Here is an 18,616-nt window from a genome sequence, read left to right as displayed (position 1 = left end):
TTGCTCATCGTAGATGTGAGAGGTGTGCGGACTGAATGCAACAGTGTGCTCTTGGGGCCCTAACACCCACACCTGCACGCCTGTCACATTAGGATGAGCAGCTGTATCTGCAATTGACTTCAATGGGCTGCCTGCATATAGCGGACCAAAAAAGAGATTTGTGAAAAGAGATTCACAGGAAAGCGGCTACATTATGGACTTAATGCGATACTCAGAAAAATTTCCAAAAATGATGCTTTATTACACATTAATACGGCAGTACCTATGAAGGATATCTCCTTTTTCTACTACCCATTGCACAGGTGGTGAGTGGACTGTTACAGGATTAACGAAGAAGGTTCCTTGCTACTTATACTACATATATATTAGAGTGAGAGTACCCAGAGTGACTATTCCTATATTGTTTGTCTTATTACAGGATGGGGGCATTATGATGCTTTATCTAGATGCAAGGCATACTACATATATTGCAACAGGCGGAAGACCTATTAGGCCTCATCTTATTTCAAATATTAAAGTGGTTTGTAGTCCACATGTTGTGGTGAAGAAACCATATAAAGCAGGCCTCTGCTACTTGCATCCATTTCTCCATCAAGACACCAACAGGGACTCTCATCTATAAGAATCTTTGCAACCATTTATGTATATTACAGATTAATGGGCCCCAACCACATGTGTCGCTACAGGGTTGTACTGCATGAATCCATTATTATATCATTGGGGTTTATCCCCCTCTTTTTTTCAATTTTTTACCCACATTGCCTTTATAGGCTTAGGGTTATGCTTCTCTCCAGGTGATAACTGTATTTGCCTTTATGCTTGTATGTGATATTATATACCTATGGTACAATTTTTGAAAACACCTCCTTTAGGGAGTGTAACCAATGTGGTAACTATATGTGCTTATATGCATAGCATGTGATATTATATACCCATGGTATAATTTTTTGATAATACCCCCTACAGGGAGTGTAACCTTTGTGCGGTGCTGCAAATGCTTTAGACTATGGTGGTCATAGCCTCTGCAGCATTTTTCCAGACCGGTCTTGGTGTGATTTTAATGGTTTTAGGTCTGTGTGTATGGTCTCATACTGAGGTGATGGTAAACCAGGGCGATTGCCCGAGTGTCAATCATTAATGTGTAATAAAGCATAATTTTTGGAAATTTTTCTAAGTATCGCATTAAGTCCATAATGTAGCCGCTTTCCTGCAAATCTCTTTTCACAAATCTCTTTTTTGGTCTGCATATGTTTTGGCTACTGGATGGAAGCCATATATTGGGTGATACAGTAATTTATATTTGAACCTCTAAATCTATCTTTTACTGCCTGCATATAGCACCTGGGGTCTAGACAGGTTGCAAAAAACAAAAATGTTCACAGTCTACAGGCCACAGCGTCTGTGTGGACACAGCCTAAATCTGGGGAGGAAATGGCTAGATGATGCTGGATGTCCTCCAGCTAGAAAATGAGGAGGGCTCTGACCTTGCTGCAGTTTCTCACTCACACAGAAGTCTGGCTTTTGTTAAACTGCTGTGCTGGAAAACCAGCATTCGATCAGCACTTGCAGCCAATGGCTGCTAGAACTGATCAGTGTATTCCGGGAGGGAGGGGGGTGGTCAGTTGATGCAGTGAACAGTCAAATTTTTAATTCGACCTGCTGGTTAAACGAAAAAAAAACAAACTGAATGTGTGTGGATTCTACCAATCAAGTGCCACCTTTCATTCTGTAACCTGAGGAGGGTAGAACCAGCAGCTTTAGGCTCTCCAAGGAAGGAGATAAAACCAAACAGATGAGTTAAGAAATGCTCACAATCTTGACTGAAACTATGGCTGTCATCTGAAACCAGATGGTTTTCTCTAAATTAGAAAGGGAGCTGTAGGCAGGGAGTTTTTACTACCTCTGCCGGAGGTCATGGAGACAGATTTTACTACAAACATACATTTCCTGTGCAAAGTAGAAATCTCTGCAAAAAGGTCTGTATGGAACACCATGAGTAAATGAGAACAAACATGCGTTTACAACTGCTGCCACGTGACTGTGGCTCACAATGGGCGTGGCAATCCTTTACCAGTGGGAAATATAGAGGATCAACGCTTGGGAGCGCTTTAAACCAAGTTGTCCATCCACCACTAGGCAGAGGTGCTGTGATCACGTGACCTAGACTCATTTCATCAAGCCACCTACAGCAACTCATCAGAAGAGTCAACAGCAGCATAGTCTACATTCAGTCTGTTCTAGTGCCTAGCTGCAGATTAACATTTGGGCACAGAGTCCGAAACAAAGGCTGATGAATACCGGTTTTAAAGCAGAATTACGGGCAGCACAGTGGCAAAATGGTTAGCACTTCCACCTGGCAGCACTAGGGTCATTAGTTCGAATCCCAACCACGGCACCCCCTGCCTGGAGTTTGCATGTTCTCTGTGCCTGCGTGGTTTCCTCCAGGTATTTCCTCCCACACTCCAAAGACATGCTGGTAGGTGAATTGGATCCTGTCTAAATTGGCCCTAGTATGTATATGTATGAATGTGAGTTAGGGACCTTAGATTGAGGGATAGGGACTGATGTGAATGTATAATATATATGGAAAGCACTAAGTAAATTGATGGCGCTATAAGTATTTTTTTTACACTGAAATCACATTAAAACAGTATATATATATCCGTTTAATGACTTATCCATACGATGTCCAAGCTGCTGCTAAAGGGAAGATGCACAGTGGCTAAATGGTTCCGCCTGGCAGTACTAGGGTCGTCTGTTCAAATCCCGACCACGGCACCACCTGCCTGGAGTTTGCATGTTCTCCCTGTGCCTGCGTGGGTTTCCTCCGGGTACTCCGTTTTTTCTCCCGCACTCCAAAGACATGCTGGTAGGTGAATTGGATACGGTCTAAATTGGCCCTAGTATGTGTATGTATGATGTGACTTAGGGACCTTAGATTGTACGCCCCTTGAGGGTTAGGGACTGATGTGAATGTACAATATATATGTAAAGCACTGCATAAATTGATGGCGCTATATAAGTACCTGTAATAAATAAATAAAATGTAGGTCCTGGGATTCTCTACAACCTCTTGGTTCCAGCACTGCAAGCTTTACTGCCCACAGATCCCAGGATTCCACACCTCCCTCTTAGTATGTTGCTTCAATATTTGCATAAGAGGCAGAGACAATCACTGCACAAGAACAGTGTGAATCTTCCCAGTCATGTCCTGCTTTCACTCTTGTCATTTAATAGACACATGCACTTTGTGAAACAGGAGCTGATGAAAGAGCAGGAGACAGGGAGGATTAAAGGTGGGGATAGAACTACCCAATTACACACCCAATTCCTGGCAAAGAAAGCAAGCATTTCCTATAAAGAACTCCCTGTAAGGAAATGATTACATCCCAACCTGCAGTTTGCATGATCTCCCTGTGCCTGTGTAGGTTTCCTCCAGGTTCTCTATTCCCAAGACATGCTGGTAGGTGAACTGGCTCCTACCTAAACTGGCCCTAGTATGTCTGTATGAATGTGAGATAGTGATCTTAGACTGTAAGCTCCTTGACGGCAGGGACCGCTGTGAATGTACAAAACATATATGTAAAGCATCGGTGCTATATAAATACCGATAAATAAACTGCACCCCTGATGGTAGCACTGCCCTCATCACTTCCCACTAGTGCTGATGTATGGACTAAACAGGTTGGAAGATATAAGAAATATGGATAAGACCAGGTGCAAGTATACAGGGTGCTAGCATAAAAACAAGCGTACATTTACATAAACTAGCCCATGCACACAATGGGCCCCACTAGCGGAAAATGCACTGTGCAGTTTGTAAAAATATTGGTTTACTGCAAATATCATACCTGCGCACACTCACTTACAGGACACGGCAGACATTAGCAGCTGAGCCCCAACATCGTAGGAGCAAGTGTTCTTCCGGATACAAAAGCCATGCATTCCCAGCACACTCTTTCCCTACAGCGAGCTCAGTACTGTGCATGCGTGGCATCTAAACCAAGAAGCGCCATTGCGCCTGTCATGCTGGGGTTGAGAGCTTATCTACCTTGTCCTGGAAATAAGGCATGATGCAGTAGTGCAAATGTTGGGAGTATTTCGGCCAGAATTCATGGGTCACAGAAAAGGCCAGGTATGGCATTTGCATTATGCATCATTTTTACAAACAGTAGGTATTTAAGCATTCAGGCTATTTTTTAACTGATCTAAATGCAATTAATGGCATTTAATGGGCCTGTACACAAAAGGTGCAACTTGCCTTGTGTATAGATCAGGGTTTTAAGAAAAAAAATAAATACATTTTTGCATTGCTGCACAGTATTTTACGCAGCTCAAGAAAAGCTAGAAGAACACCATGCGTGGAAATGCGCGACTACAGTCAATCTTTGGGTTTTTATGTAGAGATTTTCTGCCAGGAATGTGATGTTCATGCATCAGTACTATGTGCAAGTACCCTTAAGACTACAGGCCCTCTTGTCTGCATGGGCCAGTTCATGTGAAAGGGAAACATAACCTTTAACATGGACATCAATCACTCCTGAATTTAGGTTTGCTTTAAAGGACAAGTTCACCTTTTGACCAAAAATAGTAAAATGCACTTTTTTTTGTTTTTAGGGATGCACAGATATACCGGCGGCCAAAATGTATCAGCCGAAAAGAGTTATCGGCATCTTGGCAATAGAAAAATAGGAAACTATAATGGCCACCAAAAATACACGATTTTACCATGTTTAGGGTGTGTTTTTCATAGGTCATGTGACTCAAAAAACACATCAAAATGCAATACGTGTGGGTTTTCAATGTATTTGCAGTTTGCGTTTTGTCCATTTTGCACACGCGTTTTTGAAATTTTGTTGGACAAACTAGAAACGCAAAACGCTTAAAAAAAACCCAAACATTTCAGGCCTGTTTCACACCAATGCAGTTTACGTTTTGTCTGTTAGGCAGTGCGTTTTTTATTTATTTTTTTGGCCAACTTGTTGCTGGGCAAATAAAAAATGCAAAACGCATCAAAACCGCAACACATGTGCGTTTATAATGCAGTTCAGGCCTGCTTTGCACCAATGTAGTTTGCCTTTTGTCTGCTTTGCAGAGCTCAGTTTTTGAAGAGTTGTGTTTTTTTTTGGCCAATTTGTTGCTGAAAATTAATTCATATTCACTTAAATTCATGATATTAAGAAGTAGAATATAATACAATTATATACTTAAAAACAAAATGGAAAAAAAAAAAACCCTCTATTTCGGTTTTTGGATAAATGCATTGTGAATTTTTGGTTTTGGTCCAAGAATTTTCATTTTGGTGCACCACTACTTTTCTTTTGCAGGTAAAAAAATGTGCATTTATTATTTTTGGTTGCAGGAGCCTGTAATGCATTGCACCAGAGATCAATAGATCACTGGTGCCATGCAGGTCTCCTGCAGACCTGTCAGAATATCTGCCTGCCCGTACAGGATGTACATGCAAGCAGATATACTAACAGAAAGATTCAATGAACTACCACGGTGCCATGGTAGTTCATTGAGAATTACAAACCGACAGCTGCTAAGAATGAATGATGCAGCCATGTGGGTGGAGTGGGAAGCGGCTGCAGATTTGGGTACATGTTACACCTAAAAACAGGTGGAACACGTCACATGTTCCCAATAGTTTAAATGATCTTTGAGGACAGATAGGTTGTGTGCACATGAATACAATACAAACATACAGTGCTAGGATGATGTGCCTACAAACCTGTTGGGTTCATTAGGTTTGGCTGTACTGGAGGACTGGTGGGGGCAGTGACATTCATCTGTGACAACATTGCTTTCCGAGGGTCTTGCCATGTGGTGGTCTGTTCAATATGGCTAAAATAAAATAAAATATGGTATTAGATGTGTTATAAAAATAGAATACAACTATTTTAGTTAACTGTAATCTTGTAGAAGGCAACAACAAGGAATTGGGAAAGTGCAACATATCGAGAAAACACAGCACCTGCACACAAGTCACAATGCATTCAAAACAAAGTTAACTCTTCGCAAAGTGTATTTTGTATCATGCAAGCTTCAGTTCTCTATCAGAATAAATCTAAAAATGGGTGGAATACTGCAAAAGTGAATCCATCGCCAAGCGAAAAAAAAGATTAAATCGATGTCTCTTGTAATCTACCTAGAGTAAGGCGGAGATACAGCATCCAGTGAGAGAAACACTCCCCAAGTCCCCTGAAGTGTCAGAAAGCAACAGCACCCCAAGTTCTGACAGTGATTTATACACTGCCAGATAGGCAAATATTCCAATATTCCTCCTCAGGGAGATGCTGGCTTGATTCTTCCACCTGGTGATCGGGTCACTTCCAGAATGAATGAGAAGGTAATAGGTGCTCCAAGATATTATATACATAAATCTGAGAGTTGATAGCTATCTGGCAGGACAATCTGCCTGCTCCTACGTGTTATTCCTAATAAAATGCAATGTTGTTGGCTCAGGTACACCCAAATGTACACATTACAGTATGGAAATAGTACCAGACTCCTAGTCCAGCTCGGCACACCCCTCCCCTGGAAGCATATACATTTAACGTGTGTGGCGGTGCTGGCCCAGCTCTATACCTGCATACTCTGCATCCCCCTACAGCAGTGGTTCTCAACCTGTGGGTCGTGACCCCTTTGGGGGTCGAACGACCCTTTCACAGGGGTCACCTAAGACTATCGGAAAACACATATTTCCAATGTGTAAAGAGCAGCTACTGTGTAGAAAGCAGCTACTGTGTAGAAAGCAGCTACTGTGTTGAAAGCAGCAGTATTGGAGGTAAAACGACACTTCATGAATTAAAATTACTGGGTAAATAATTTTATGGTTGGGGGTCACCACAACATGAGGAACTGTATTAAAGGGTCACGGCATTAGGAAGGTTGAGAACCACTGCCCTACAGGGTAATGAAATATCTCACAACCCAAAAACTACACCAATCAAAAGCAACCAATCAAAAAACATGTTCCTTAGACAATCCATCTGTAAAAACAAATCTTATAAATGTTAAACAGGTTATTGAGATTTGAGTTTGTTTCCCATTATGTACCAACTTTTCTGGTGAGGATATTAAAGCGCCAATGTACGAAATAAAGAGGATTAAATCCTAGATCTGTCCATTCGATGGGTCTCAGAAGTGAGAAAAACCCTCAAAAGGGACACAGTCAAAGAATTGACATAGATGAGGGAAGGGCTAGAACCTCTGACAGGTTCTTGTTTTCTGTATCCCCACAGGAGAGGGGGGTAGATTTATCATCACTTCCTGTCCAGGTGTAAGAGCAGGAAGGGAAAAGCTCCATGGTAAGACAGACAGCAGTAATATGGCCCCTCAGGTACATACAATCACATGATTTAGGCCTGGTTTACTATAGCGTACATCTGTGTGAGGGTCGTGTTTGCCCATACAGATGCAGAGGTGTTCATGTATCCCTATGCAGGCAGTCCTATTCATGTCAAATGGGACGCAGCTGCTGCTCCCGATTTGACATGTGTGGGTGCACGGCCCAGAACGCACACGGACTGGGGCCTGAGCACCCACAAAGACATCCAGTTAGGAGCAGCTGCCTGACATGAATGAGACTGCATGCGTGGGGATGCATGAACACTTGTGCATCCCTGTCTGGGCAAACACGGCCCTCGCAGGGGCATATGCTATAGTACGCCTGTGTGAACAAGGCCTTAGACTGTACACATCTGGGGTAGCTGGGAGAGTTATTGTACAACATATACTGAATAATACAACAGCACAGTAGGATTGCTTTGCATGTACAGCATTAGAAGCATGTGAACATTAACATGTTCTGTTGGCTAGAATATTAATGTATTCTAGCCAGTAGAATGAATGCATGAGCATACATATGAATCCCAACCACGGCACCACCTGCCTGGAGTTTGCATGTTCTCCCTGTGCCTACGTGGGTTTCCACTGGGTACTCCGGTTTTCTCCCACATTCCAAAGACATGATGGTAGGTGAATTGGCTCCTGTCTAAATTGTCCCTAGTATGTGAATGTACGTTAGGGACCGTAGATTGTACACCCCTTGAGGGTTAGGGACTGATGTGAATGTACAATATATATGTAAAGTGCTGTGTAAATTGACGGAGCTATACAAGTACCTGAAATACATAAATAACATAGATCTACATATGCATGTCAGTAAATTATGCCAATAAGCAGCTCTCCAAACACCGTTTTGGGATATTTTTGAATATCCATGAACAATGCTCTAAAACAGCTAAAGCCTAAAAATGCGCAGACACATTGGGGGGATTTACTAAACCTGGAGCACTGAGAATCTGGTGCAGATGTGCATGGCAGCCAATCAGCTTCTTCAATAAGCTTCAACAATAAAACCTGGAAGCCGATTGGTTTCTATACACAGCTGCAGCAGATTTAGCTATGTTCAATTTTAGTAAATCTCCCCTATTCGCTGCATGCAAACCTTTAGTCCTCATTTTACTATTTTTGCAGCATTTTTCCATGTTTGCATTTTTAGTGTTTTTTTTCCAAAATAAAATAAAAAAAAAAAAAGTCCAAAACTGCTGTTTTGCGGCGTTTTTCAGCGTTAGAATATTTTTACAGCTAACAAACTCCTCTACTAACCCACTATTCCTAGGATTTTTTTTCCAGCCAAAAAACGTTGATTACAGTCTCTGTGTGTATGGACACATAGGATAACATGCTGGGGGATTTACTGGCTGTAGAAAAAAAAGGTCAGAAGCCAAAAACAGCCGCTGTAAAAACATCCAGTGTGCATGAGGGCTCATTTGTTCTCTTTTGGTCTGTTAATTATACCTCTGAATGTGTTTAATATTTGTTAGTTTTCTGCATAAACTACCTGATCCTCTCACCAATTGTTCTCAGCTGATACATTCCTGAACTTTCTGCTCATGTTTTACTTGTATGTTATGGGGAGGATGAGGTGTTCTGTAGTCCTCTCCTAGGGTGACAATGCTGCTTCAAGCTCCATGCACACTAGCGTTTATTTAAGTTCCTAGAAGCTGTTATCAGAGTACTTTTCTGCTCCTAGAAGCTAAATAGTGCTATCCTGTGTCTATGTAATGTAGGCCATTAGCATTTTTTGAGCTTCAGCATCTTGAAGCAGAAAAAAATAGTTTTTGTAGTTTTTTGGAGCATTTTTCCAGCATAAAAAAAAATGCTAAAACGCTGCTTAATGCTACTATAATACTCCTAACCGCTTTTTTCTAGCTTTTTTTTTCCTCTACATGTACTGTAAAAACACTAATAAATGCCCCTAAACGCTTTTGAACGCCATTTAAAAAAAATGCTATTACCAGTGGTTTTTTATCCAGCTTTTGATCTTCAAAAAGAAAAAAAAAAACCCGCTATCGTGCATGGAGCCCTACAGCACAAGTGAGTGTGGTTACCCTAGGACAGGGGTGTTTTACCAGCAGGACAGCCAGGTGAAAATAAAGGGCAAAAAGCACTATTGCACCCAGCACATTTATGGAAGGATAGGCTGCAATATATTACATTTTTGGTTTTGACTTTAAGATACAATTTAACCCAGAGATGGGACACAGATTACTCCAAGTGTAATATGCCTTATGCCGGCCATAGAGTTCAACAATTGGCCAATTTTTTGGCCAGAAAAAAAAAAAGATTTTCGTACTGTTAGCGAGTTACTTGGTCGGCTGTTTTTCGGGTTTTTTGCACTTTGAGATTATTGGTCATGTTGGAAAGTTTGCGGCCAATTTTCCCGGCAATGATGGCCAAATCGGCCGATCGTTTTAACGATAAAAACAAATGGCGCATAAGCAGTGACCTACAAGGGACAGATGTTATGGGGCGAACTTTATGATTTAGTCGGCCGATTTTTTAAACCGTTGGTGGTAACGTTGTCTGACCGATTTTTCGTTTATCGTTCGAAAAATCAGCCAATTTTCGACCCGTCTATGGTCTGCGTTAGGTTGGCATACACAGACCTGGGAAATAGAGCAAGCAGTTGGGAAACATTTAGCTGAACAGTGACCGCTGCCTGTCAGATGCAGCCACTATTTGGGTACTTTGACAGCCACAGGGGTCAGCTGTCTAAATACAATAGCTGGCAGCGGGAAATCTGTCAATCCATGCGGTTATCATACTGGGCTGAACAGGAGAGATCTTTATGTGTATGGCCAGCTTTGGCAATGCGCAAGTCTAAACCTAATGGACCAGCTACAGTACTAGAATACAGAACACTGTCAGTATACAGACAGGTTAGCCTGGCTAGCCCTTTGGTTAGAGGTTTTCTGAGCAGTGCAGAATTGGAAATAAATCAGCTAAATCTTGTAAATTAGAATCTGTGCCATATTGAGGAGAGTCAGTACCAGCCAGTGCCAACTTCCATAACCTGCCATAGCCTGCATACGTCACGGATCACAGCTTCAAATATTTCACACACAAGAAATTAGAATCACCTTAACCTCAGAAATTTGAATAACTTTCTAGCAAATAGAAAGGCATAGGCGGTTATACACAAAGATTGTGTTACAAGAGAAATCCAATCACATGATGATGACCTTGATGAGAAACAGATGTTGGTGATTGGACAGACATGTGAGCCCAAATGACATACGAGGTGGTGCCATCATAGATCTGCTGGAGTACCTGCTTTGCATACTGCCCCATTCACCCCCCTTCCTCACCAGTGTTAACCAATAGCAGAAAGGGCATGTACTTGGTGTGCTCCCACCCGAGCAAGAGACTTACAGTATATGTGCCAAAATCTTTTCTGAAAATTCAGTCTGCTAAAATTTTATTATTCAGATTACCCAATCCCAGCAGTTACTTGAGTTGGGGAGCACTCTCATACTGGTGAAGGACACTGGGTGGCCAGAGTATACTGGCCCACCTAAAGGGAAAAAAAAAAAAGGAAAAGAAAAATAGAAGAAAAAAAAGAAGGAGGCAGGAATGACAAGACATGGGCTTTGTACAAAATTACATGAAGCAGATGATCTTCTGAAAAATAAGGATTATGGGGCGATGAATCACAGGCCTGGTCACCTTAAATAGCTTCCTTGTTCACGATGGATGAGCAACACATCCAGTTTTGAAGGTATACTATTAAAAAACTTCTAATATTGACTTGGTAAATAAAAGCTTCCTTATCCCTGCCCTCACTTCTGGGACAAAGCGACTCTGTGGACACACACAGCTAAACATATGGAGTAAACACTGACCCAGAATGAGTCACTGTGCTCACAAACCAACACCACTGGCTGTGGGGTGCTCAGGATTAAGGCCTTGTACAAATGGCATGGCTCTTTCACAGCAGCTTTCTGCTCTATGCGGTATGAAGCACAGGCAGGCCTTCATATGGAACTCACCGACCCCTGTGCACAACATTGTCTCCATGACGTAACATGTTCCAGCATGAAGCAGCATCAACCACGTCCACAGATTTCCATTCAACAAGGGAACCAGTGAACCTCATGTATGTAACTGCAAACACCGTCTTCTGGGACAATGATTACTCCAAAATGAGTTTTCTGTTCAGCTCCCAAATTTTAAAGGATATTCTCTCCCAACTCACTGGTTGGAGTGAACTCACATGCTGAGATATTCATTTCTTTCGTCATGAACTATTTTATCTAAATTCTGCACAAGCAACCAATAGTGAAACTGGTTTATCATCTACTGTAAAAAAAATATATATATACCGTATTCTTTATCAACGGCAACAACTATAATATAAAATATACACACCATTCACGCACACAACTGAGTGCTATAGAACAGTGGGTATACAAAGGAATCACACCCCTTCAAAATAATCACATTTTATTGCTTTGTAACCTGAAATGAAGACAGGCACAGTTTTTGTTTTATCCAGCTGTATTTATTCAATGCAACTTCCAAGTGAAAAATAAAACACCAACTGGTCAAAAAGAAAACAAAATAAATAAACAGAATTACTGAGTTTGAAAGAGGATCGCCCGCCTCCTAAAAAGGACATGTAAACTCAATCAGATGTAGCTACTCACCTTCTCAATGGCACACAAAGCCATATCTCTTTCAACTGTGATCAGTGGTGGTCATTTTGATTAGCTCAGCATGAAAAGAGCTTTCCTGGAGCATTACAGTCCCTGGGTAGTGCAACCAAAGCAAACAATTGTCAAAAGATCTCTGGGATAAGTTGCAGAGGCATGAGTCGGAAGATGGAAACAGAAAAAATGTCTAAGACTTTATCAATGCCTAGAAGCACAGTGAAGTCTATTAGGAAGTGGAGGGTATTTGGTACAACACAGACCCACACAGGACATCGCTCCAAACTGGATTAAAGAGCCTGGAAGAAACTGGTTAGAGAGGTTACCAAGAGGCCTACAGCAACGCTGAAGCATTTGCAGGAATTGATGACAAAGAGTGGTCATTCCTTGCATGTGACAATATCACAAAATGTGGCTTGTATGGGAGGGTTGCAAGAAAAAAGCCACTTTTCAAAAAAGGCCACATATAGTGACAACTGAGCTTTGCCAAAATGCACCTTGAAGGTTCTAAGGCCACATGGAAAAAACGGTTATAGCCAGAAGAGACTAAATTATAATTATGTGGCCTCAACACTAAACGATATGTCTGGCGGAAATCCAAGACAGCTCACCATCCAAATAAAACCATTCCTACAGTAAAGCATGGGGGTTGTGATATCCTGTTATTGGGGGGGGGGGGGGGGTCTCTGTAACAGGGAGGTGGAGCATTTGTCAGCGCAAAAGAAATAATGGGTGGGACACAATCCCATCAAATTTCCAAGGAAAATCTGCTGCCCTCTGCCAGAAAGTTGTCAATCAAAAGAAGGTTTACCTTCCAACATGACAATGACTCAAAGCACACAGCAAAAATGACCACACAGAGGTTGAAGGAGAAAAAGGTGAATGTCTTTTCATGGCCTAGTCAGAGCCCAGACTCAAACTCTATTGAAAATCTGTGGAATCACTTGAAGACTGCAAAGGCTAGATGTGCAAAGTTAGCAGAGACATCTCTCAACACACTAAAGGCTATAATTAAAGCAAAAAGGTGGTTCAACAAATACTGACAAGGGAGTGCTCTTTTTTTTCCAATTCAGTGATTCTGGTTTTGAATTTTAAAAAAAATGCTATTCTAACATGTTGGTGTTATATCTGTCACTTGGATGTTATATAAATACAGCCTGTCTTCATTTCAGGCTGCAAAGCAACAAAATGTGATTTTAAAAAAGAGGGGGGGGGGGCATTCTTTTCCATACCCAGTGTATGTGTGTGGGGTTAGATATAGGGATATAGATTACAGAATATATCCCACTACACATACTGCATATACATCAGGGTGTGGAAATGTTTGAAAAAACTACAGTCAGGTACATATTTATTTGAACACAGGCACAATTTTAGATTTGATCAGGTATTCACAAAAGCATATTCATGCTATAGTTATATTATGGATATGGGCTGAAAGTGCACACTCTCAGGTTTAATTTGAGGGTATGTACATCCAAATTGGAGGAAGGGTTTAGGAATTACAGCTCTTAAGCCATCCCCCCTTTTTCAAGATAAGTAATTGGACAATGTAATCAAAAGCTGTTTCATGGCCAGGTGTGGGCTACTCCATTATTTCTTTATCAATTAAGCAGGTAAAAGGTGTGGAGTTGATTATAAGTGTGGTATTTGCATTTGGAATCTATTGTTATGAACCTACATCATGAGTTCAAAGGAGCTGTCCATGCAAATGAAACAGGCCACTATAAGGCTTCAAAAATGAAACAAATCCTTCAGAGAGATATCAGCAACATTAGGAGTGGCCAAATCAACAGTTTGGTACATTCTGAGGAAAGAAGAATGCACTGGTGAGCTCAGCAACATAAAAAGGCATGGACGTCCATGGAAGACAACAGTGGTGGATGATCACTGGATCCTCTCTATGGTAAAGAAAAACCCATTCACAACATCCAGACAAGTGAAGAAGGACACTCTTCAGGAGGTGGGCGTATCATTGTCAAAGTCTACAATCAAGAGAAGACTTCAAGACAGCAAACCATTCATAAGCCTGAAGAATAGAAAAGCCAGATTAGACCTTGCCAAAAAACATCTGAAAAAAGCCAGACCAGTCCTGGAAAAGCATTCTTTTGGAGATGACTTGGAACAGCTCATGATCCAAAGCACACAACGCCATCTGTACATCATGGTGGAGGCAGTGTGATGGCATGGGCATGCATGGCTTCCAGTGACGCTGGGTCATTGGTGTTTATTGATGATGTGACAGAAGACAGAAGCAGCCAGATGAATTCTGCAGTGTTTAGAGGGATACGGTCAGCCCAGATTCAGCCAAATGCAGCAAAATTGATTGGACGGCGCTTCACAGTACAGATGGACAATGATCCAAAACACACTGCAAAAGCAACCCAGGAGCTTTTGAAGGAAAAGAAGTGTAATATTCTGCAATGGCTGAGTCAATCACCTGATCTCAACCCAACTGAGCATACATTTCACTTACGGAAGGCAAAACTAAAAAGGCAGAAAGACCCACAAAGAACAACTGAAGACAGCTGCAGTTAGAGCCTGGCAAAGTATCAGAAAGGAGGAAACCCAGTCTTTGGTAATGTCCATGTGTGCCAGACTTCAGGCAGTCATTGCCAGTAAAGGATTCTCAACAAAATAATAAAAATTAACATTTTATTTATGGTTCTATTCAATTGTCAATTTACTTTTGGTCCCTTGAAAAAGGATGGATGGCTACTCTTAAGAGCTGTAATTCCTAAACCCTTCCTCCAATTTGGATGTACATACCCTCAAATTAAACCTGAGAGTGTGCACTTTCAGCCCATATCCATTATATAACTACTGTATAGTTTGAATATGTTTTGGTAAATTCCTGTAAAAAACAAATTATTCCTGTGTCCAAATATTATGGACCTAACTGTACTTGTCAAAGGGACCAAATCTGTGTTCCAATCTACTTGTCCCTCATGACAATCTATTTGTCCAGATATAAAGATTTTTTTTATACCAAAACCGTATTTAAATCGCAGGTGATATTAGGAATGTTTTAAAAACAAAAGGGGTTTTATGGTGACTTAAACGTGTAATATTTTTTAAATTACGACTCACTGTCAGCTGCCCTAGACTCCCTGGCACCCCTAACCACACAACATTAGACCCAGACCGCTTCAACCCTGGCAGAATGACCATGCTAAATGTCTCAAACGACGCAGTCGTATGCTGGAGCAATTATGGCGCAAAACCAGGTCCACTCGAGCGTTCTCCCTCTACAAATCCGCCTTCCTCACACCTCCTCCCTCCACGCCGCCAAACCGCACTGCCCCCCACCACACCTAACGTCCCGCACACTATAACCTCCCCAGTACTCCGCTCCTTCAGCCCTGCTACCACTGAGGTGGTCACTAAGGTCTTCTCAGAAGCCCGCCTCACCACTTGCCCCCTGGACCCTATCCCCTCTCAACTCCGGTCACCCCCCTCCTCCATCATCCGCTCCCTCACCCACATCTTCAATCTCTCCCTCTCTACTGGCGCATTCCTCTCCCCCCTAAAGCACATCACCCCCCTACGCAAAAAACCCTCCCTGGACCCCACTGACCTGAACAACCTTAGACCCATCTCCCTGCTGCCACTCACTTCCAAGCTCCTTGAGCGCTTAGTCTACAATCGCCTAAGCACCAACCTTACTGACAACCTCCTTGATCCACTACAGTCCGGCTTCCGTCCCCTACACTCCACCGAAACCGCCCTCCTCAAAATCACTAACGACCTGCTAACCGCCAAAGCCAACAGCCACTACTCAGTCCTCCTACTCCTCGACCTCTCCGTGGCCTTCGACACAGTCAACCACCCCTCCCTCCTTAATAAACTACACTCCCTTGGCATCAGGGACTCTGCTCTCTCCTGGTTCTCCTCTTACCTATCCCAACCCTCCTTCAGCGTTACCTATAACGCTGCCACCTCCCCCTCTCTGTTGGAGTCCCCCAAGGCTCTGTCCTCGGACCCCTTTTCTTCTCCATCTACACCTCTTCCCTTGGCAAACTTATACACTCCCATGGCTTCAACTATCACCTCTACGCTGATGACACACAAATTTACTACTCCATCCCTCAGTCTCCACCCACATCACCCACCTCCTAAACGACATATCACACTGGATGTCACTCCATTTCCTCAAGTTAAACCTTTCCAAAACCAAGCTCCTAGTTTTCCCCCCAGCCCGCGCACCCCCCCCCCATCCTCTCCATCACGACCAACAACGCCACGATCAATCCCACCCCGCAATCCAAAGTCCTAGGTGTCACCCTGGACTCAAACCTTTCCTTCCAACCTCATGTCCAATCACTAGCAAATTCATGCAGGCTCCACCTCCGCAACATCTCCAAGATACGTACTTTGCCAACCCCAGACACCACTAAACAACTCGTACACTCCCTTATTATCTCAAGCATAGACTACTGCAACTCCCTTCTCACCGGCTTACCCAAACGCAGGCTATCCCCGCTTCAATCTTTCCTGAACTCAGCGGCTAGACACATCCACCTCACCAACCGCTCCACTTCTGCCACCCCCATCTGCCTATCCCTTCACTGGCTCCTGATTGAACAACGCATTAAATTCAAATTGCTAACTCTGCCATACAAAGCCATTCATAACGCTGCCCCAAACTACCTCACTGACCTGATACCCAAATACCACCCTACCCGCACCCTTCGCTCCTCACAAGACCACCTACTTTCTAGCTCCCTGGTCTCCTCCTCCCACGCCCCAACTGCAGGACTTCTCCAGGACTTCCCCCATCCTCTGGAACTCCCGACCCAAATCCATCAGACTGTCACCTACCCTCCTCACCTTCGGGCGCTCCCTGAAAATTCACCTCTTCAGGGAAGCCTACCCCAGCCTCACCTAACAGCCGTTCTCCTCCACTCTTCCTACCACTCAATCCCCCACAGCCACTTCCTCCTGTACCTCTACACCCTCCCTCCTAGATTGTAAGCTCGAAAGAGCAGGGCCCTCGAACCCCTCGTGTATTGTATTGTTACTGTATTGTCTCATGTATTGTCCCCCCACTTTATTGTACAGCGCTGAGCAAACCTATTGGCGCTATATAAACACTATATAATAATAATAATAATAAATTGTGCTGCTTATCTCCTCCTCCCCTCCCTGCCTGTCTCCAGCACCGCACTCGGGGACTAGCAGGGAGCAGAGAGACCTTGAAGTAATGAGCACTGATTGGGTGTTTGGCAGGAAAGGGGAGTGTCGGGCTTATCTTTTATCCCTTTTCACTGCCAGAGCCGTTTTTTGTACAAGATTTTAAAAAAAATAATTTTAGACCAGATGGATTAAACAAAACCCCAGAACATGATATATTTTCAGAAAACAGAGACCCTAGAGAATAAAATAGTAGCAGTTTTAATTTTTTATGTCCCATGATATTAACGCAAAATTTCTGTAAAAACTAAGTAAGTTAATTTTAGGGCACCAAAAAAAACCCAATAAATTACTCTTTTTTTGTAAAATATAAAAAAAGTTGCAGCGAATAAATAGATATCCAACTTGTCAAACCTTAAATTTGCATGCACACGTAAAATGGTGACAAACTTCAGTACCCTATATTTTATTTATAGGCGATGCTTTTAAAGCCCCTTCTAGGTCATCAGTATAGTTTTTTGGAGGAGGTCTGGTGCTAGAATTATTGCTCTCATCCTGGCGTGCGTGGCGATATGCAACATGTGTATCGCAATCAACGTTTCATGATAAGGCACCCCAGTGTGTGCTTTTACGTTTGTATATGTGGGGGGGGGGGGATGTTATGTGCTTAAGGGTAACTTTCATTTTTTTTCAAAAAAAAAACAAAAAAAAAAAAAACTTTTTCCTCATCACATAGGGGACAATGTCCCCTATGTGATTATTTTTTGGCGACAGGTTCTCTTTGAGACATCCAAGGTCTAAAAGACTCTGGACGTCTCCCCTCTGCTCCCCTGAATGTAATGCAGTGCACATCGCACTGCAATACATTCCTTCCCGCTGGCGTTGAGCCAGTCTCGGGCCCGCAGATGGGCAAGAGAAGCCCGTGAGACATTGGGCGGGGGGGGGGGGCTTCACACAGGGCGGCAGAGAGGTTGGCACTCTGTGGAAGCAATCGGCAGCAACGCTGCCACCCGAATGCCGCCACCTGCCTACCTGCCTGGCACTACATGTCCCGGGCATCGGGTGATAGGAATTCAACAGCCCTGCACATGCTCACACAAGTTTTTAACCACTTCAGTGGTTAAAAACTTTACTTCACTTTACTACTCAAGCCAATTTTCGGCTTTCAGCGCTGTCACACTTTGAATGAAGATTGCACGGTCATGCAACACTTTACCCATATGACGTTTATCATTGTTTTGAGACAGCTTTCTTTTGGTGGTATTTAATCATGACTGGGTTTTTTTATTTTTGCTAAACAAAAAAAAAAAAAAAAAAAAAAAGACTGAAAAAAGAAAAAAAAAAAAAAAAAAAAAAAAAAGAATTATGTGATGTTATCCTTCCAGCAAGTATTTGGAGTATCCCAAGCCTTGCAAGAAAATGTCCCTGCATTGCGCGCTTCTTCTCACCAGATTTTGGATCTTAAGCATCTGCTGGGATCT

The 18,616-nt window shown here is 42.6% G+C and overlaps 1 protein-coding gene across 4 annotated transcripts in view; it reads right to left on the bottom strand.

Moving 5' to 3' along the window:
• Positions 1 to 18,616, bottom strand: part of YAP1 (Yes1 associated transcriptional regulator) — a 121,146-nt gene that overhangs the window by 30,393 nt on the left and 72,137 nt on the right. For all 4 annotated transcript variants that reach the window (XM_089687262.1, XM_089687261.1, XM_089687259.1 and 1 more), the window contains exon 3: positions 5,735 to 5,847. In XM_089687262.1, the coding sequence (XP_089543388.1) occupies positions 5,735 to 5,847 (113 nt within the window). The remainder of the gene's footprint in view (positions 1 to 5,734; positions 5,848 to 18,616) is intronic.

This window comes from Staurois parvus, unplaced genomic scaffold, assembly GCF_062004578.1.
Source record: "Staurois parvus isolate SC_StPar_1 unplaced genomic scaffold, SC_StPar_1.0 ptg000422l, whole genome shotgun sequence".
Lineage (NCBI taxonomy): Eukaryota > Metazoa > Chordata > Amphibia > Anura > Ranidae > Staurois > Staurois parvus.
This window is presented reverse-complemented; position numbering and strand designations above follow the sequence as displayed.